This window comes from Phyllostomus hastatus, unplaced genomic scaffold (assembly GCF_019186645.2).
Source record: "Phyllostomus hastatus isolate PE091 unplaced genomic scaffold, TTU_PhHast_1.1 phas_contig_98, whole genome shotgun sequence".
NCBI lineage: Eukaryota > Metazoa > Chordata > Mammalia > Chiroptera > Phyllostomidae > Phyllostomus > Phyllostomus hastatus.
In genome coordinates this window covers 697,886-719,220 of record NW_025333999.1, presented here as the reverse complement: position 1 = coordinate 719,220, position 21,335 = coordinate 697,886, and the positions used below count along the sequence as shown (strand labels likewise).

Below are 21,335 nucleotides of genomic sequence, written 5' to 3'. Positions count from 1 at the left end.
TTCCTGGTCAGTTCTCTCATGGCACTTCCTTGCAGAGGGAGGGAGGAAGAGAGAGAGATGGAGAGAGACAGAGCCCTCAAGTCTCTTCCTCTTTTTATTTTTACTATTATTTTTATCCTCACACAAGAACATTTTTTCATTGCTATTAAAGAGAAAGGAAGGGAGAGAGATAAACATCAATGTGAAAGAAAACACCTATTAGTTGCCTGCCATGTGCACCTGGACTGGGATTTGAACCCACAATTGAGCCTGCAACCTTTGGGTTACAGGACAATGCTCCAAGCAACTGAGCCACATTGGTCAGGGCTCTTTTTCTTTTTATAAGGGGATTATTCCCACCATGGGGACTCAACCCTCATGACCTCATCTAATCCTAACCATCTTCAAATACCATCACTTTGGGGGTTAGGGGTTCAACATATGAATTTGGGAGAGGGGCACAAACATTCAAATCATAGCACTGATATTTATATACTGGGTGGGGGAAAAGTAGGTTTACAGTAGTGAGTATGCAAAACATGGAATTTATTCTTCTATTATTATTAATTAATTATTGTATTATTTTCCATATGAATAACTGTAAACCTACTTTTGCCCCATTCTGTATATATGTTTATTTTATATATGTATACTTATTATATATATAATTTAAAAGAATTTATTTGTTTTTCTTTTTAGAGAGAGGGGAAGGGAGGGAGTAAGAGAGGGAGAGGAACATCAATGTGTGAACAAAATGTCAATTGGCCACTTCTCAAACTCCCCCAACCAGGGACCAGCCCACAATGCATGTGCCCTGACTGGGAATTGAACTAATGACCTCTCACCTCTCAGGCCAGTGCTCAACCCACTGAGCCACATCAGCTAGAGGATATATGTATAATTTATACATTTATTACCTCTGTTTCCACCACACCTTGAGGGTAGAGAGGTCTGGTCTCTGTCCATCTTGGTCACTGCTAGGCCTGGCCCACAATAGGTTCTCAACAAATGCAACAGTTGCAAAAAAAAAAAAGAGAGAGAGAACTTGCTGTCTCACAGGGGATAGATGGGTTGTGGGGGCCACAAACCCCCTTCTGTTTGATCTGGTGCTTGACCCCAGCCATGGCCACAGATGGTTCACCCTTGAGGAGGGGGTTGTTTTACGGTGGGGCCCTGGATTTGTTGCCCCTCTTCTCCATGAATTCAGCCACAGCATCAGCTTCCCACCTGGGTCTCTGTCCCCAGTGCAAGGTCTAGCCACCACCTGTGTTGCCCCTGGAATGTCCCCTAAGTCCTGAATTAATCCTGTATATCACCCCCACTGGCTTTTCCTCCCAGCCCTTACCCACCCCCCACTCTTCAATGCCTTTCTTACCAGGGTCTGTCAGACCACCTCCTAATCTGTCCCCATTTATCCTCATCCCCTCTGCAGCATAACAGGCATGACTACCTGCAGAAATGCTGCAGCCAGGTGACCTCACCCCTCTAGCTTCAATTTCCTCATTTGTCCAGTGGGGCAATAAGAGTGTCTACTTCCTAGGGTTAGGGGAGGATGAAATGGATACACAAAATGCTTAGGATGCTGGGGCACATAGCCATCACCACATTAGTGTGAATTATTATTGCTGTTGTTTCTGTTCTTACTCCCACCACTGCCCTCCCAGGCCAAGCCCCCATCACCAAAGTTCCTGGCCTCCTAGCTGCCATCTCTGACCCCTCAAATGCACATGACAGCAGGAAGGCCACATCTATTTTTTAAAAAGATTTTATTTATTTATTTATTTATTTTTAGAGAGAGGGGAAGGGAGGGTGGGAGAGAGGGAGAGAAATATTAATGTGTGGCTGCCTCTCCTGCACCTCCCACCAGAGACCCAGCCCACAACCTAGGCATGTGCCCCAGCTGGGAACCAAACCAGAGGCCCCTTGGTTCACAGGCTGACACTCAGTCCACTGAGCCACATCAGCCAGGGCAGAACACATCTATTTAGAAAATTACTATGTTTTCAAATGATGCTAAAGTTCACTTTATTTATTTTCACACTTTTTTATTTTAAAATAATCTTATTTTAATTGAGATATAATTGACAGATAACAGTTTTAGGTGTATAACATAATGATTCAATGTTTGTACATATTGAAAAATGACCATCACAAGAAATCTAGTTGATGTCTGTTAATTAAAAATAAAATATTTGTTCTAAATATAAACATATTTTATAAAAATGAAATTATTTTTATGAACAATTTTCACCACACCGGAAAAAATCTAGAGCAGTGGCATCCATTGGCAACACAGCATGAGACATAATTTTTAATATTTTAGTAGCCAAGTTAAAAAAAAGTACAAACAATCAAATTAAAAAATGGGTGGGAGATCTGAGCAGCCATTCCTGCAAAGAGGACATACAAATGGCCGACAAATGCATGAAAATATGCTCAACTTCACTAGTCATGAGGGAAAGGCAAGTCAAAACCACAGTGAGATACCACCTCACACCTGTCAGAATGGCCACCATCAAAAAGACAAGAGATCAAGTTATCACTGAGCGTAAGTCCCTCAAGTTCCGTCTATGTTGTCACAAATGGCAAGATTTCCTTTTTTATGACTGAATAATATTCTATGCATATATAATGGAATTTAGGTTTCTTATTGTTTCCATATCTTGGCTGTTATAAATAATAATGAATACGGGGTTGCAGATATCTTTTTGAGATAGTGTTTTTATTACAAAGTAGAACTCCTGGGTGATGTGGTAATTCTATTTTTATTTAATTTTTTTTAAAGATTTTATTTATTTACTTTTAGAGAGAGGAAGGGAAGGAGACAGAGAGGGAGAGAAACATCAATGTGTGGTTGCTTTTCATGCGCCCCCTACTGGGGGCCTAGCCCACAACCTAAGCATGTGCCCTAGACCGTGAATCAAACCAGAGACTCTGGTTTGTAGGCCAGCACTTAATCTACTGAGCCACACCAGCCAGGGCATATTTTTACTTTTTTGAGGAACCTCAGTACTGTATTCCACAGTGGCTGCACCATTTATATCCTCACCAACAGTGCACAAGTTTTTCCTTCTCTCCACATTCCACAAACACTCATTATTTCCTGCTCTTTTTTGACAATAGCCATTCTGACAGGTGTGAGTTGATGTGTACCTGTTGGGTTTCTGGAAGTCTTATTTGGAAAATGTCTATTCAGATCCTCCAAAAAGACTTATTGAAGCTCTAATCCCAGGCACCTGTGGCTGTAATCTTATTTGGAAATAGGATCTTTGTCAATGTAATTAGTTAAGATGAGGTCATATTGGATTAGGGTGGGCCACCCTGAATCCAAGATAACTGGTGCTCTTATAAGAAGGGAAGACAGAGAGACACACACAGGAGGGAGGTTATGTGGCCACGGAGGCAGAGCTTGGGGTCACGTAGCTGTAGGCAAACCAAAGAATGCCAGTAACTGCCAGGAATTAGGAAGAGGCAGGGAAGGTTTCTTTTGGCTCCTATTGAGCCTTCAGACAGAGCATGTCCCCACTGACACCCTGACTTTGGAATTCTAGCTTCCAGAACTGTGAGAGAAACCACTTCTGTTTTTTATTTTTTTAATTCTTTCCTGAGGATATGTTCATTGTTCTAGGGAGGGGAGGAGAGAGAGAGAGAGAGAGAGAGAGAGAGAGCGCTACCTCCCACATGTGCCCCAACAGGGGGACTCAAACCTGCAAGTTAGGTATGTGGCCTAACCAGGGATCAAACTCCTGTGATGTTCCAACCAACCAAGCCATACCAGCAAACGCAAATCCACTTCTGTGTTAAGCCACTCAGTTTGTGGTGATTTATTACAGCAGTCCCAGGAAACCAGTGCATCCAGCTGATCTGTCCTCTTGTCCATGCCTCAGCTTGCCCCTCATCTGCTCTGAGAGGCCCGTCCTGATCTCCAGCTTGGGCTAGGCCTCCTTTATGTGTTCCCAGGCTTCCTCTGACCACAGTGTAATAATTCCTAATCACTTGTGTCATTGCTTGTTAATCCCTGTGTCCCAAGTGAGAGTGAGAACTGCCTATGGCCATTATTCTTTCAAGAACGCCCATCATCACTTGCAGCATCCCCACACCAAGGGCCAGCAACGGCAATGAGATAAAACAAGCTGCACTTCTTCCCCAGTGCCTCTTGTATTGAAACACAAAAGATGCACAATAATTGTTTGTTGAATGACTAAATAAATGATTGTAGAGCTTAACTGTCTTCAGAGCCTCCTCCTAGCTGTTTCTGAGAGTCTCCACAGTTGACTTCCCTATGACTTCCAGATCAGCTTCTTCCAGCCTTGCCTAATTGGCTTTATGTGTCTTAAGTCATTTAACCCTCAGCACAACTCTATATGGTATGTACAAATGTTATCCCCATTTTACAGATGAGGAAATAAAGGTTCAGAAATAGAGACCATACAGTAGGGGAGCTACTATTATTCCTAGTGGTAACCTTCATAGTCATCATGCATTTAACATTCAGAAAGCAACCCAATAAAAACGTGGGCAGGAGATTTGAACAGACTCTTCACAAGAAGAGAAAACTGGATGCCAAGTGGCACATGAAAAGATGCTCAGCACCATTAGCATTCAGCGAAATACAAAATAACGTGGTAATCAGATGTCCCTACAAACCATTGGAACAGCTAAAATGAAAAGACTGACCTTATTCCCCTGGCTGGTGTTGCTCAGTGGATGGAGCGCCAGCCTGAGAACTGAAAAGTTGCCTATTCAATGCTCAGTCAGGGCACATGCCTGGGTTGCCGGCCAGGTACCCATTTGGAGGCATTTGACCCAACTTGGAGCATGTGAGAGCCAACCTATCAATGTTTCTCTCCCTCCCTTCCCCTCTCTCTAAAAGTAAATAAATAAAATTTTTTAAAAACCTGAACTTACCAAGTACTGGTGTGGATATAGAGGAACTGGAACATTTGAAGTTTGTGCAGTTTATTGTATATTAGTGATATCTCAATAAAATTGAAAAAAATCAGTGTAGTAGCATTAGGGCACCAGTGCAAAACTGCACTTGAGTGGAGCTCAATAAGGTGTTCGTCTTCTGGTGACTGTATTTTGGCATCAGTAATGGCTTTTATCGTGGGTCTCCCAGCAATCCCAAGAATGTTTCCGTGCCTCTCTACCCAGTTCCCATGCCCCTTAGTGAAATAAATCAGCCTCCAAAAATCCCTCCCAGGCTAAGCAGTTGCTAGAATAAATTACACTCTCTTGAAGAAAGCATAAATATGCGGATAGATGCTTTCTCATGATAGATGAGGCTTTCCCCCTCCAACTTCCTTGCTTGGAGCCATCCATCCTGCCTTGCATGCCTCTGTTGGACTGAGAGTTGTGTGAGAAATGCTCTAGAAATGAGCTGTGCTTGTCATTGCCTTTTTGGCTGAAAATTTGCAAAACTGTTTTTTGTTTGTTTGTTTGTTTAAGATTTTATTTTATTTATTTTCAGAGAGAAGAAAAGGGAGAGGGAAAGAAAGGGAGAGAAACATCAATGTGCAAGAAATACATTGACTGTAGTATGCCCCCTACTGGGGACCTGGCCTGCAACCCAGGCACGTGCCCTGACTAGGAATCGAATTGGCGACATTTCAGTTCGCAGGCCGGCACTCAATCCACTGAGCCACACCAGCCAGGATGCAAAACTATTTTTTTCACTTAACAAATGTATCCTGAGCATCTACTATGTGCCAGATATTGTGCTGGATTTGGGGCTGTGGCAATGGATAACACAAATACTGCTGTCTCTTCTTGGTGTCTTAGAGGTAGGATATGGGAGATAGATGACGAACTCATTACACAAATAATTGCATAGTTACAACTTTAATAAGGGTCTTGTAGGAAAACACAAACTTACAACAGCAGGCAGTAATCTAGTTTGGGGGCTTTGATCCAGGAGGACATCTCTGAGGAAGCCACGTTTAAGATGTGCTCTGTATGAGTCAGAATAGGTCAAGTTTCACTGCAGTAACAAGCAAGTCTGAAGCTCAGTGGTTTAACACAACTGAAGTTTATTTCTCCCTCATTTTACTCATTCTGCATGGTTCATAGGGACTCAGCCACTCAGGGTCTAAGCTGACAAGGCACCCACCATCTTGTAGCTGGAACTCATCACCTATTGTCATAGAGGGACAAAAGGGAGACTGGAGAAGTGTATAGGGGCTTTTTGATGCCTCTGCTCAGAAATGAGTGACACACTCTACTCACATTCAAATGGCTGGAATTAGTCAAGGGAGGTACTTAATTCAATGTACTTTTTCACTCAATAGATATCAGTCTACTCTAGAGATATCTATCATGGAATGATAGGGTAAGAATTAGCGAGAAAAAAAGAGGAGAGAAATGTGTTCCTGGTAGAATAAACGGCACATTCAAAGACAGTGGAAGCAAAGAGACAGTGAGTCTATGGGCTCAAAATTCAGACAGAAAAGGATTTTCAATCCAGTCCAGTATTTCCAGCCAAAATATTGCAAGTGTAAGGAGCAAGAAAGGATAGTTTAAAATGTGGAAGGTTTCAAAAATATTATCTCCCATGCTCTCATAGTCTCAAAACAAGGTGGTAAAGCAAGAAAATAAAAAAGACCTGAGATTGAGGAAACCAGTCCCAAAGTAGGATATTAAGAGAATTCCTCGGAGGTGAGGGGAGGTGAGAGGAGGAATTCCCCAGCAGAAAAATGCAGGAGGGAAACAAAATTCAATTAGATTACCTGGCAGATTTGATCATTTGGAAAGTTGAATTGAGAGGCACAGCCAGAACTAAGAGAGACAAGTGAAGAAAGAAAAGGCAATTAGCTCCAGCTGGAGAAGTCATGTATCATAATAATTATACTTCTAAATTGTATCTTTCAAAGAAAAATGAAATTATATTTCCATAAAGGCAATGAAAAGAGTGCAAGCCACCAGGAGAGCTGGTGAATGCATGTCCCATATCCAGCTGGTGACTCAGTGGCACCATGTGATGGCTGGGAGGTATCTTAAACACGACTGGCCCCAAACTGAACTTTCCACATTAAACTGACTTCTCTGTGGCTCTGTGGCTGTCCCATTTCAGAGGCCTGAAACACAACTGATCATGGTTTGGGGACTCTCTATAGCCCAGATGAGAGTGGTCAAACCAAACTCGGGATGACCCCATCCCACATTCTCCAACCTGGCCAATCAAAGCAGTCCATCCCCTAGGGCAGGCAATTGGTTTAGTCATGACACATGATAGATCAATGAAATTCAGTACTGGGCTTTCATTGAAAACCTGGAGTAGCTGAATGTCTTTTTCCAAGTGCCCGCTAGTGGAGATAATGGATCTACAGTGCTAGGCAGAATCTCTGCCACCCAAAGGGGAGCTTGATGAGATGAAAGTGCAGTTAAGTCAAGAGACAGAGTTAGATTCCTGGTGACACTGGAATTTCTTGATCCAGCTATGCCTGAAATCAACCCACCTCCTAGATACCTAGATTTTCAGTTACATGAGCCAATCGTTCTTTTTTTTCTCCCTTCATACCACTTTGAGTTGTTTTTAATTTGAACTCAGGTTTTTTTTTTTCCTGGAACTTCCAATGAAAAAATCCTGATAATTACAGCCCCTACTCAATGCCAGGCACCATACTAAAAAGAGTTGACATAGCCAACTCATCGAATCCTATAAGAAAGGGAAAAAGGGAATAATTATGATTCCTCATTTAACTGATGAGAAAACTGGAGCTCACAGAGCTAAATCCATCTGCTCAAGATAATCATAAGCAGAATTCCAACCCACGTCTGTCTGACCCCATAACCAGCCCCTCTTTGACTGTGAGGAGCAGTTGCCAGATTTAGAGATTCAGGGGCAGGAGGTATGGTATGGGGAGAGGCATAGGGGACAGGGGAACAAGAGCCAGATGCCAATGTCCAAATCCTTGAACTTTCTTCAAAGGGCACCAGGGAGTTTTGGAGGGTTGTGAGCATGGGGAAGACAGAAGGAAGGACAGTGGGATCAGTAAAAGTAGTAACAGAAAGTAATGACTACCCAAAAGCACAGTGAATGTCACTTTACCCCCTCCAGGATGGCTATCATAGAAAAGGATACGCCCTGACTGGTGTGGTTCATTTGGTTGGGTGTCATCCTACAAAGCAAAAGTTCATGGGTTTGATTCCCAGTTAGGGAAAATGCCTAGGTCGTAGGTTCGATCCCCAGTCAGGGCACGTGCAAAAGGCAACCAACCGCTGTTTCTCTCTCACATTGATGTTTCTTTCCCTTTTTTTCTCCCTCCCTTCTCCTCTCTCTAAAAATAAATAAATAAAATATTTTATAAAAAAGTGTGCAAAATAACAAGTGTTAGAAAGGATATGGGGAAATCCAAATAGCTATACATTGCTGTTGGAAATGCAAAATAGTGCAATCGCTTTGGAAAGCAGTCTGGCCGTTCCTCAAATTATTAAACATAAACTTATGAGGACTTCGGCAAGATGGAGGAATAGGTGGATGCACCGTACCTCCTTACACAACCAAGATTAGAACAACAATAATTTACAGATAGAATAACACTCAGAACTGATAGAGGATTTATCTGAATGGAAGTCGGACAGCCAAGAAGTTGAAGTAGACCCGTACATCCAGACTGGTAGGATACGACGAGCCCGGCGGGCGCGGGGCTGGTGCAGGTCGGCGGCGCGCGGAGGTCGGGGAAAATTTGGCGCGAAATCGGTGCGACAGCCATCTGGGGTACAAGAACGCAGCGGTGATCCCTGAGTACGCAAGCTGTGGCTGGCTGACCCAGTGAGGCAGCGATTGTGGACCAGGGCAGAGCTCGCAGCCCAGGATCCCAGAGAAGGGTCTGAGCCCAGGAGAACGGAACTACCGCCATTGTTCCCTCCCGTCCCCACTCCCGCCCCCGCCCCCACATATAATGTCACAATCTAGCGACAGGGGTGCCCAGCCCCGGTGAACACCTAAGGCTCCATCCCCCACCGTAACAAGAGCGACCAGACCGGGAAAAAAAAAGGAGAGACAGGGAAAGACATAAGATATGTTTCCAACAGAACAGATCAGTCCCCCAGGACTCATCCTTTTGAGCGACCAAGAAATAGCCAATCTATCAGATGCACAGTTCAAAACACTGGTGATCAGAAAGCTCACGGAATTGGTTGATTTTGGGCGCAATTTAGATGAAAGGATGCAGGTTACCATAAAAGAGATGCAGGAAGATACGCGGAGGAGAGCCAATAGTGAAAGGAAGGAATCTGAGTCTCAAAACAATACAGTGGACAAGAAGGAAGATAGAATCAACCAAGCAGGAAAGCATGATGAAATAAGAATTCAAAAAAATCGAGGAAAAGCTTAAGAGCATCCAGGACACCTTTAAATGTTCCAACATCCGAATTATAGGGGTACCAGAATGGGAAAGGGGAAAGCAACAGATTGAGCACGTATTTGAACAAATAATAAAGGAGAACTTCCCCAATCTGGCAAAGGGAACAGTCTTCCAAGAAATCCAAGAAGCTCAGAGAGCCCCAAAGAAGTTGGACCCAAGAAGAAACACACCAAGGCACATCATAATTACATTAGCCAAGGTAAAAATGAAGAAGAGAATCCTAGAAGCAGCAAGAGATAAGGGGACAGTCACCTACAAAGGAGTTCCCATCAGACTGTCAGCTGATTTCTCCAAAGAGACCTTACAGGCAAGAAGGGGCTGGAAAGAAATATTCCAAGCCATGAAAGACAAGGACCTACATCCCAGATTGCTCTATCCAGCAAAGCTCTCATTTAGAATGGAAGGGCAGATAAAGTGCTTTTCAGATAAGGTCAAGTTAAAGGAGTTCATCATCACCAAGCCCTTATTTTATGAAATGCTAAAGGGACTTATCTAAGAAAAGAAGATAAAGAAAAGACATGTATAGTAAAAGGACAGCAAACTCACAATTATTAACAACCACACCTAAAGCAAAACCTAAAGAAACTAAGTAAACAACTAGAACAGGAACAGAACCACAGAAATGGAGGGCACATGGAGGGCTAGCAGCAGGGGGGTGAGAGGAGGAGAGAGGGGGAAAAGGTATAGAGAATAAGTAGCATAGAATGTAGGTTGAAAATAGGGGGAGGGCAAGAATAGTACGGGAAATGTAGAAGCTAAAGAACTCATAAGTATGACACATGGACATGAACTAAAGTGGGGGAACGTGGGTGGGAGAGGGTGTACAGGGTGGAGAGAAGGGGGGAAATGGGACAACTGTAATAGCATAATCAATAAAATATATTAAAAAAATAAACATAAACTTACCATGTGACCCAGCGGTTTCACTCTACGAAATAACATTCCCACACAAAAAAACCTGTACACAGGTTCACAGCAGCACTTTTCAAGCTATCCCAAAAAAGCGGAAACAACCCGTACTCATCAATTGATGGGTGAATAAACAAAATATGGTATAATTAATCCCATGAAACATCATTCAGCCATAAAAAGGAAGGACAATGTACTGATTCATGTTATGACATGGATGAATCTTGAAAATGTTATGCCGAGTGAAAGAAGCCAGACACAAAAGGCCATGTTGTATGTGATTCCATGTACATGAAACGTCCAGAATAGGCAAATCCATAGAGACAGAAAGTAAGTCAGTGGTTTGTAGGGTCTGGGGGAAGGAGAAATGAGTAACTGCTGATGAGTAAGGGGTTTCCTTTTTGAGTGATGAAATGTTCTGAAATTGATTTTGGTGATGATTACACACCACCACCAAACTGTAATACACTAAGAACCACAAAATTATATACTTTAAATCAATAAATTGTATCATATGTAAATTACACCTCAACAGAGCTGTTAAAAATTAATCCCTGACTTTTCGTGAGTGGTGAGCTCTGGGCCAGGCAATGACTGCATTACACTGACAAGATCACCATGAGAAAGAAAAAGACTTTCATGACTCAATGTTACAGGTGGGGAGACTGAGGTCAAAGAGGTTAAGCAAGTCACACAGCATGGTGGTGTTTACACATCAGGCGCCTGACATTTGAGGCCCCACCAAACCTGACCCGCTCCTACCCCCAATTTCATCACCCTCCACTTTCCTTCCCCTAAGCCAAGCTGCTGCCCATTTGACCTGATTTCTGTTTCTTTTACACACACATTCTTTCCAGCCTCCGGGCTTTTGCATGTGCTGATCCAATACCCGTGCCCAGCCCTTCTTTCCCCTCCATGTGTAATCTGTGAAATGAATGTCTAAGTGTGAGGAAACGAGAGAGGAGATACTGACTCCAAGTTTCCAAGTCTAGGGCTTGGGAAATAAGGAGTACACTGGAGGAAGGATAAAGCCAGATTTTCCCCTAGGGTGTTTGCCAGGCCTGGGGTGAGCTGGTGAGAGGAGAGAGGCAGGGTTCTGCCTAATTCCTGCCCAGCACTTCAGGACAAAGTGATCAGTCCCCCACAGAGCTGCCTTCTCCCTTTCCTCTCCCGATGCATAACCTCTCCTTACAGCTTTTTTTAATTTTTAATAAGAAGTCATGGAAAGCCTGGCTGGCGTAGCTCAGTGGATTGAGTGCGGGCTGCGAACCAAAGTGTCGCAGGTTCGATTCCCAGCCAGGGTACATGCCTGGGTTGCAGGCCATAACCCCCAGCAACTGCACATCGATGTTTCTCTCTCTCTATCTCCCTCCCTTCCCTCTCTAAAAATAAATAAATAAAATATTTAAAAAAAAAAGAAGTCATGGAAGGATTAAGTAAAAAAGCAAGAGAACTCAAGGATATGGACAACAACAGTGTGTTGATTATGGGGGGTGGAGGTGGGAGGGAGTATGGGGGAATAAATGGTAATGAGAAAAAATTAGAATAAAAAAAAAGAACTCCACAGTTGCCCTGGCCTGGTGCTCTGTTGGTTAGAGCGCCATCCTGTTACACCAAGGTTGGGGTTTGATCCCTGGTCAAGACAAGTACAAGGATCAATCAATGAACACATAAATAAGTGGAACAACAAATCAATGTTTCTCTTTCTCTCTCTCAAATCAATAAATAAAAAGATAAAAAATAAAATAAAATAGTCCCTAGTCACTCACTCACATATCACCTTATAATATTTTATTTGTTGATAGCATACATCACTATGCACAATTATCTTCTTGTGTGTGGATATTTTTAAGTCTTCCACTAAAATGTGAGCCCCTTATGGACATGGGACAATATCTGTTCCCACTTTCAGATGAGGAAACTTAGGCTCAGGGCAGCTTAGAAAATTGAGGCATTTTGCTATCTGTCTGCCCTAGAACCCATGCTCCTGGCATCTCAGCTAGGGGTCTGAGTAATAAGTAATCTCCAGGGGCCAGGCTGGTATAAAAATGTCCAAAGCTGTCAGGTGGCATGGGCTGGAAGTATCTGCCCACTTGAGGACCTCTCAGGCTGACGATTTTACCTTTTAAAAAAATTAATAAACTTTATTTTTAGAGCAGTTTTAGGATCATGGTAAAATTGAGCGCAAGGTACAGAGATTTCCCATATACCTGCCCTCCCTCCAACCTTCCCCACCATGGGCATTTCATAGCACAGTGGTGCATTTGGTACAACTGATGAACCCACGTTGTTACACATCGTTACCCAAAGTCCGTAATCCACATTAGGATTCACACTTGGCATTGAACATTCTGTGGGTTTGAACAAATGTATAATGACATGTCATGTTATACAAAGTAGTTTCATGGCCCTAAAAATCCCATGTGCTCTGCCTATCCATCCCTCCCCACCACCTAACCCCGCCAACCCCTGATCTTTTTATTGTCTGCATAGTCGGAATCACGTGGTGTGTAGTTGTGTGTACTCTTTAGACCAGCTTCACTTAGTAACATGCATTTAAGATTCCTCCATGTCTTTTCATGGCTTGAAAGCTCCTTTCTTTTTTTTTTAAGCTTTGTATTTTTTAAAAAGATTATTTATTTATTTTTTAGAGAGGGAAGGGAGGGAGAAAGAGAGAGAGAGAGAATCATCAATGTGCGGTTGCTGGAGGCCGTGGCCTGCAACCCAGGCATGTGCCCTGACTAGGAATCGAGCCTAGTGTTGCGGGCTGCAACACTTTGGTTTGCAGCCCGCACTCAATCCACTGAGCTACGCCAGCCAGGTTCATTTCTTTTAAAATAAATATTCCATTGTCTGGATAGATGTGCCACAATTTATCCACTCACCTGCTGAAGGACATCTTGGTTTCTTCTGAGATTTGGCAGTTATGAACAGCGCTGCTAGCAACATCATGTGCAGGTATTGCGTGGACTATACTTTATTCCTTGGAAACAAGGTGCCAAGTCCAGCCCTGACAGAGGAGAGGGGAGCTTAGCTCCACCCTTAAAGGGAGGAGCTAAATTTGTGAAAGAAAATTAAGGCCACTAAAGTAATTAAGAATATTTTGGTGGGAAAACTTTGATCCTCTGAAAATGTCCTGTTTCTCCTTAAAGTTTTGCCCATTAACTTTTCCATTAATTAGTAAGGAGGAGAGACTGTGCAGGGCCTTGTGGTATTCTAATGTTAATTTTCTATTTTCATCATTCATTTCATTTTATTTTGTAAAAGATTTTATTTATTTATTTTTATAGAGGGAGGAAGGGAGGGAGAGAAAGAGGGAGAGAAACATCAATGTGTGGTTGTCTCTGACGTGCCCCCTACTGGGGACCTGGCCCTCATCCCAGGCATGTACCCTGATTGGGAATGGAACTGGCGACCCTTTGGTTCACAGGCCAGCTCTCAATCCACTGAGCCAGACCAGCCAGGGCTGTTTTCATCACTCATTTTACATTTATTAACTGTAATTCTTCTCTCAGGATGATTTGTCCCTTCTCCCCCATTTTAAATTGATTCAATCATGTCTTTAAGTTAGTATGGACTTGTGGTCATTTATTGTATTCTTTGGGTTATAATGAAGACTATTACTATTTATTTTGTTATCTAAATTATTCCAGCTGTGGCCAGTGGGAGTTCTTTTAAGCTGGCCCCTGAGTCCTATTGACTTCCTTTTTTCAAAAGATTGTATTTATTTTTAGAGAGAGGGGAAGGGAGGGAGAAAAAGAAGGAGAGAAACATTGATATGCAATCGGTAGCCTCCTGCACTTTCCCAAAAGGGGATCTGGCCCACAACCCAGGCATGTGCCCTGAATAGGAATAGAACCAGTGACCTTTCAGTTCACAGGCCTGCACTCAATCCATTGAGCCATGCTAGCCAATGCTTTTTTTTTTTTTTAAGGCACTTTCTGACATTGGAAGATACTCCAGGATCATTTTGCATGTTCTCTGACTCAACCGTAAAATCAGGCATTTCTCTAAAGAACCCTAGTTTCTTGTATAGGAAAATGATATTTAGAAACCCAGATCTGGGTACTGGGTTGACTCGTTGCTACTAACTACAATACAATATAGTGTTTCTGTACAGTTCAGACAGATGTTTGCTGAGGAAATCTCTGAGCTGAGCAAACGAGCCTGTGGTTGGTGCGCTGGCCTCCAGCCTGAGAACCCCATGCCTGCTCTGGTCACTGATCATGAGTAAGTTGTCAGTTCACACCTCCCTGCAGCCACCAGTTTCACATGGGTTGGTGGGGAGTGGGGGGGGGATGGGAACTGGTTTTTTCCCATGCTTGAGTGTCTAAGAGGACCATAAGAGACATTTTGCCCTTTCAGAGGGGCAGACGCAGCTCAGTGAATGAAGTCCAGGCAAAGACTGGGTGAGGTGGCCTCTGTAGGTGAGGGCCCTGGCAGCAGAACCTGCTAGGCAGGTGTGCTGGCCCAGGCATGCATTAGGCGAGTGGGTTGTGGCAGGATTTCAGGGACCAGGGATGCCCTTCCCCTGAAAAGAGAACAGGCTTTGCTGCAGTAAGGGTAAGGTGGGGAGCTGGTGGTTCCCGGGGTCCTTTGTGGGGCCTGAGCTGAGTCTTCTCCTAATGCCTCTGAGAGGATACAGCAGTGGCCAATGGTACAGAAGCTAACATTTTTACTGGGCTCTCACTGAATGTCCCAGCTCTGTTCAAATTGTTGCTTTCATCCTCAACAACATCTGTCCCAGTAAGCACTGTTATTATTGCCATTTTACAGATGAGGCCACCAAGGCTCAGAGGAGCATCAGCTCAATTGAGTCTGGCTCCACACTCCCAGCCCTCAACATTTACATGAGTGCTGGGCAGATGGACAGACAGGGTTCCTGCCTTCCTGGAGCTGGGGGCCTAGGGCAGAGACATACCATAGGCCAGAAGAATAAATAAACAAGTACTCCAGATAATTTCAGATGGTGCTGGCTGCTATGAGAGATTGGGGAGGAGGGGGACAGATCAAGGAAGTCATCTCTGAAGGAGGTGACCAGCTGGGAAAGGCTGGAAGAAGGGTGTTCCAGGCAGATGAATTCTCAAGTGCCAAGGTCTTGAAGTATGTGAGGAATAAGGGGGACGCCAGTGGGGCTGGAAGGGAGTAAGGCAGCCAGAGGGAAAGAAATAAGGAGGAGAGGCTGTGCAGGGCCTTGTGGGCCCTGAGGAGGACTTGGGCTTTGACTCAGAGAGATGTAGGGAGCCATGGTAGAGTTTGGAGCAGGAGAGGGGTGTGATCTGAGTTTTAAGAACTGTGGCTGCAGGATGGACAGCCACAGAGGCATTCAGGAGGCTTCTGACGTCTGCCCCAGTCTCTGGAGCCTGAGTCCCTAGGGTCCTGGTCTATGGGAAAGAGATGCCTGGAGGTGGCAGGGGTGGAAGAGGGTGGGCCTGGACCCTGACAGGAAGAGACTCCTTCCCCTGCTTAGGGGGGCTACAGGAGGTGAGGTTGCCACCTGGGAGGTGTGAAGTAACCATCCTCCCACCCAGGGATGTGGCTTCCCTTCGCAGAAGAGGGTCATTTATGGAGCACCTGCTGTGTGCCAGGCGTGTTTCTGTCCGGAGGATTCTTCAGGGCACCTTCCAGCAGGCTTGGTCCCCACTGCTGTAGGGTGCACCTGATAGACAAGCATTACCGGGGTCCCCACCCCCACCCCATGGGCTCCGCTGGCTGCGTTACCTGGAGCGCAGCTTCGACTGGTCCGAGCAAGCAGGAGCGATTGTCCCCTCGAGGAACAGCTGGGACAAGAGCCAGAGGGGGTCTGCAAGGGGCTACATGAGGGCGCGACTTGGTCTGGGTGTCCCTCTTGGTCCCTCCCCCTGGGGGGCACCCAAGATCCACCCCATTTCCAGCCTCCATCCCAAGGCCCTTGGGGCACCCTCACCCTACCCTCAGCCAGCAGGGGCTGTGGCGGCCCAGATGAAGGGCACAGTCCTGGGGAAAGTTGCAACAGCCAGGACCAACCCCCTTCCGGGCTGTAGCCTTTGGCTGAGGGTGAGGGAGCTGGGCCTGGTCAGGAAGCAACTGGGAACTGGAGGTAAGGGGGTGCAGGGCCAGCTGGGACTGGCCTGCAGGAGGAAGGGAGGCCTGGAAGAGGCATGGGAAAGTGACACAGACAAAGACACACACCCCAAAACAGTCAGGGAGAAACAGAAATGGAGACTGGGAAAGCAGCACTGAGAGAGAGCAAATGAGGGAGACATTCATTCATTCATTCATTCATCCACTCAGTCAGAGGGTACTTATTGGGCATTGGCTTTGTCCTGGCAATGCCCAGAGAGATGACAGATGAAAATTCCTGCCACCGTGGAGCTGACAGTTTAGTGGGGACTTGGGTCAGAAACACCATAGATGAGTCAATCCCACCCTCTGGAGTGATAATGGGTAACCAGAGGGGCACAGGATCCAGATCCTCCTTATCTAGGAGGTGGGGCAGAGACTCCCACCAGAATCCTGCCTGCACTTTGCCCTCCCCCTGCTGCCTCATGCCGGGCGTGGGAGTTGGGATATCAGGACAGGCCAGGGCCTATCCGCTGCAGGGAGAGGACTCAAGCTCCCTCTGCTCCCTGCATAAGACCCTTCCTATCCGGTCTTGCTGTGTTCCCTCCACCCACCCGGCATCCCTGCGGTTGCAGCCCAGGAGGTTCAGTTGAAAGTAAGCGAGAAGTGGAAGGGGTCAGTGCCCAGAAGCCCAAGAACAGACGGCATCCCTCTGTTGGGGGTTTGGGAGGAGAGGCTCAGGATGTGACTGCCCCCACTAAGAACCTTCCTCCCCCTCCAGTGTCTCCGGATCCTCCCACCTCGATGGAGCATCCCTGAGAGGAGAGCCCAGTTCCGGAGGGGGCAGCTGAGGGCTCCACGGTGCCAGTCGCCACCGGGTCGCGCTCCGGTGCTGGGGCGGGTGGCACAGGCTGGCAGCACGGCCTGGGTGCCTCAGCCCAAGAGGCGGGGCAATTGCTGGCGACTGCAGGAGCTCAGCTTTGGGGACCCGCCCCTACCCCCACCCTCCAAGCCCTGCCTCCCAGCTCCAGTCCAGCCCCTAGAGCCGCATCTGATCTCTGGGCTCCAGGGTACACCACTAAGTGGGGCGCCGGACCAGGGCACAGGGTGAGTGTACAGCACTGGGTTCTTGGGGTGCGTGGGGCTCAATCTGGCTTGGAAAGTTTGCCCTGTCCACTACGTGGATCCCCTTGCTTGGGGTTCCCAGGCCTTTTCCAGAGACCTCTAGGGAGGGCAAAGCCAGGGACTCCCCAGCTGGATGCTGGTGCAGGTTGAGGGTGGGGGTGCGTGGAATCCTCAGGCCCTCACCCTATCCGGGCCACTCCACTGCAAGTTTGGCTGAGTACCTTGGGCAGGCCAGCCAAGACCAGGCAGGAGGTGCAGAAGCTGTGAGCCTGTCCACAGAGTCCCCATCAGGGCGAGTGCAACCCGTGTCTGCCTTTGTGTATGTGACACCCCTTCCCGCAGCATGGAAGACTCCCTGACTCTGTGACTGTATTTGCTCCTGGTTCCCTGTGTGCAACTGAAGCTGTCTGGCATGCATTTGCTCCTGCCAAGCCCAAATAAGTCCCGTTCCCCTTCCCAAGCCTTCGTTTTCTCATCTCTTAAGTGGGACTTGTGTGATTGTGCAACTGTTTCTGCATGGCTGTGTTTGTACAGGAACATAAAAACCTTTGTACTTGCTTCTCTGCAAGATACTTCTTTTCAGCCTCGGTTTTCTCATCTGTAAGTGGGGACTAAAGGAAGAGCTGTCCAGGGGATTAAAGGGTGCAGTCGCAAAGGAAGTGTTATTATAATACTTTAATGACATGCGTGTCTCTTTGCAAGAGCCTATCCTTGCGATGTGGATCTTGTCTGTTGCCTTCAGGCTCTGCTTCTGGGAAATGGGCAGATAGGCTCAGCTTTCTCACGGGGTTTTGCAGTGGGTGAAGGGGTCCGAGCAGGAAAAAGCCCCGTGTGCAAAAAGACAAGCAGATTGTGAGGCCTGGGCTGGGTGTGGGTGGAGGTTGTGAAATTGTGGTCTTTGCCACTGGGTGTGAGATCCTGTCTGCATGTGACTGAATTTGTGTCGCTTTGTCCATGGGTGAATATGTTTTCATGTTTTCCTGATGGGGTCTGCCAATATTTTTGGCCTAGTTTGCGACTGTGCTTACATGTCCTTATGGATGTGTCATATTTATGTGTCCCTTTCTGCATGCGGCTGTATTTGTGTGCACTCTGTGGTTGACTGTGTATGCTTCTGAATATCCCAGCTTGTTTGTTAGTCATGAATATCCCTCAGGAACCATGGGACTGTGTCTCCCTGTCCCTATGGCCAGCCCCTTCCCACCCCGAAACCCTCCTGCTCCCCAGTGTACCTGTAGGGTGGAAGAGAGGGGGTTAGGGCCCCTTTCCCAGTGCTGTGGGGTTCGTGCCTGCCTCCGCAGGCCGCGAGGATGGTGTGTGCCCAGCCTGACATTGCATGGACCTTTCCGCACGCAGCCTTGGGGCAGGTGGCCCATGGAGACGGGACTGCTGCGGCCTGCGTCAGTGAGCGAGGTCATCGTCCTGCACTACAACTATACCGGCAAGCTCCGCGGTGCTCGCTACCAGCCCGGCGCTGGGCTGCGTGCGGACGCCGTCGTGTGCCTGGCCGTGTGCGCGCTCATCGTGCTGGAGAACTTGGCCGTGCTGTTCGTGCTCGGACGCCACCCGCGCTTCCATGCGCCCATGTTCCTGCTCCTGGGCAGCCTCACATTGTCGGACCTACTGGCTGGCGCTGCTTACGCCGCCAACATCTTGCTGTCAGGGCCGCTTACACTGCACCTGTCGCCCACGCTCTGGTTCGTGCGAGAAGGTGGTGTCTTTGTGGCGCTAGCCGCGTCCGTGCTGAGTCTCCTGGCCATCGCGCTGGAGCGCAGCCTCACCATGGCGCGCCGAGGACCCGCTCCCGCCTCACATCGAGGGCGCACGTTGGCCCTGGCGGCCACCGCCTGGAGCGTGTCGCTGCTCCTCGGACTACTGCCCGTGCTGGGCTGGAATTGCCTGGGCCACCTGGACTCCTGCTCCACTCTCCTACCCCTCTACGCCAAGGCTTACGTGCTCTTCTGCGTGCTAGCTTTCCTCGGCATTCTGGCTGCCATCTGTGCGCTCTATGTGCACATCTACTGCCAGGTGCGCGCCAACGCGCGGCGCCTTCAGGCGCGCCCAGGAGCTGCTGGGGGCTCCTCGAGGCGGGCGCCCCGTACGCCGCGCTCGCTGGCTCTGTTGCGCACTGTTAGCATAGTGCTCCTGGCCTTTGTGGTGTGTTGGGGCCCCCTTTTCCTGCTGCTCTTGCTGGACGTGGCTTGCCCGGCGCGCGCCTGTCCGGTGCTCCTGCAGGCCGACCCCTTCTTGGGCCTGGCCATGGCCAACTCTCTTCTGAATCCCATCATATACACGCTCACCAACCATGACCTGCGTCACGCGCTCCTGTGCCTTGTCTGCTGCGGCAGCCGCCCCTGTGGCTGGGGTGTGGGAACCTCAGGGCAATCCGGGAGCGCCGCTGGGGCTTCGGAGGGCCTGCACCGTTGGCTGCCCCCTGGCCTGGATGGCAGCTCAAGCCCCTCTGAGCGTTCGTCGCCCCAGCGGGACGGGCTGGACATCAGCGGCTCTACCGGCGCACCTACAGCCGCTGAGACTCTGGTACCGGCACCAGCCACAGACTGAGGCTCTCTTTCCCGTCATTTCTCTCCTTAAGAGCTGTCTTTGCAGACTTTTTCTTTTTAAGTGATGGAATTTATAGGAAAACCTGCCAAAGATTGGGTAGACAGAGGAAATTCAGGGGACATACTTTACTGGCGCTAAACCCCACCACAGTGAACACAGACAAAAAACGCTGCCCTTGTGGAACTGATGCTCTGGTGGGTACACAGGAGATAAATGCGTGAAAAATAATGGAGACTGTTCCGGTGACAACGCAGTGATGCGATGGTGGTCAGAGGAGGCCTCTCTGCAGAGGTGTGACATGTGATATGAACTGAGACGTTACTGTCCTGGGAACACCTGGAGCAAGAGCATGTCCTATGATGGAACAGCAGGTGCAAAGGCCCTTGGGCTGAAATGAGCCTGTTGCATGAAAAGCAAGGATCCAGTGTGACCAGAGCAGTGGTGGAGGCAAGTGTGGAAGGAAATGAAGGCAGGGAGATGACTGGGCAGATCACTTAGAGCCTCGTAAGCTCCGGAGAGCATTCATTTTTGCTCTAAGTGAGGTGGCAGCCATGGAGGGTTCCAGATAAAGAAAGGAGTTGACTTGGTTCAGTTGTTCACAGTTCTCTGAGGTAAATGTGGTAGCTAGAACAAGGTGAAGGTAACTGTACTGGCCTAGGGGAACAATGATGGTGACTCAGACCATGTGGATTCTGGGTAAGTTTTGGAAACAGCAGGAATACTGAGGAATTGAGTGTGCAAATGAGAAAGGAGTCAAGGCCAGCTCTCCAGATTAGAGAAGAGGACACCAAAGACAGGGCACCCTACAATTTGACTCTGGGAGACCCAGTCAATTCTTAGCTGAGACAAGATTTCTTTGAATGTGGTGTCAGATCCTTCATAAAAAATAAAAATATAATAAGAACAATTACAGCTTATTGTGCCTGGCTAGTTGTCTCACAGTGGTAGGCCCAAGACACACCTTATACTTTCACTGAAACCTTGTATGGTAGGCTTCCTCACCCGCATTTTACAGGTGAGGGAACTCCAAGCAACCAGTACCTTCTCCCAGTGCCTGAGCCAGATTCACTTGCCCAGGCTGTTGCCTGCAGAGGCGCAGGCCTGGTGTCTGGCTCCTCCGGAGGGGTCTGCATTCTTGGTTGGGGGCGATTCCAGGGCCTCGTTTGTGCCCATAAAAGGCTACAGACGTGCTGGCCACGGTCCATGTCTGTCCCCAGGCGCATTCCTGACCCCTGTGAGGTGGTGCTGGCGCAAGGGACTTCGAGTTCAGACCACGACTCGCCCCCTGCCGGGAGACATTGGAACTGCAGAGAGCCGCAAGGAGCAGTGTGTTTTGGGAGTGCCGACCCAGCC

General features: G+C 47.5%; 1 protein-coding gene across 1 annotated transcript; it reads left to right on the top strand.

Moving 5' to 3' along the window:
* Window positions 1–17,327: 17,327 nt before the first annotated feature.
* Window positions 17,328–21,118, top strand: S1PR5 (sphingosine-1-phosphate receptor 5). Its single transcript, XM_045852840.1, has 2 exons — window positions 17,328–17,402; window positions 18,777–21,118. The coding sequence occupies exon 2, from the start codon at window positions 18,795–18,797 to the stop codon at window positions 19,980–19,982; it is 1,188 nt and encodes a 395-aa protein (XP_045708796.1). The 5' UTR covers window positions 17,328–17,402; window positions 18,777–18,794; the 3' UTR covers window positions 19,983–21,118.
* The last annotated feature ends 217 nt before the right edge of the window (window positions 21,119–21,335 follow it).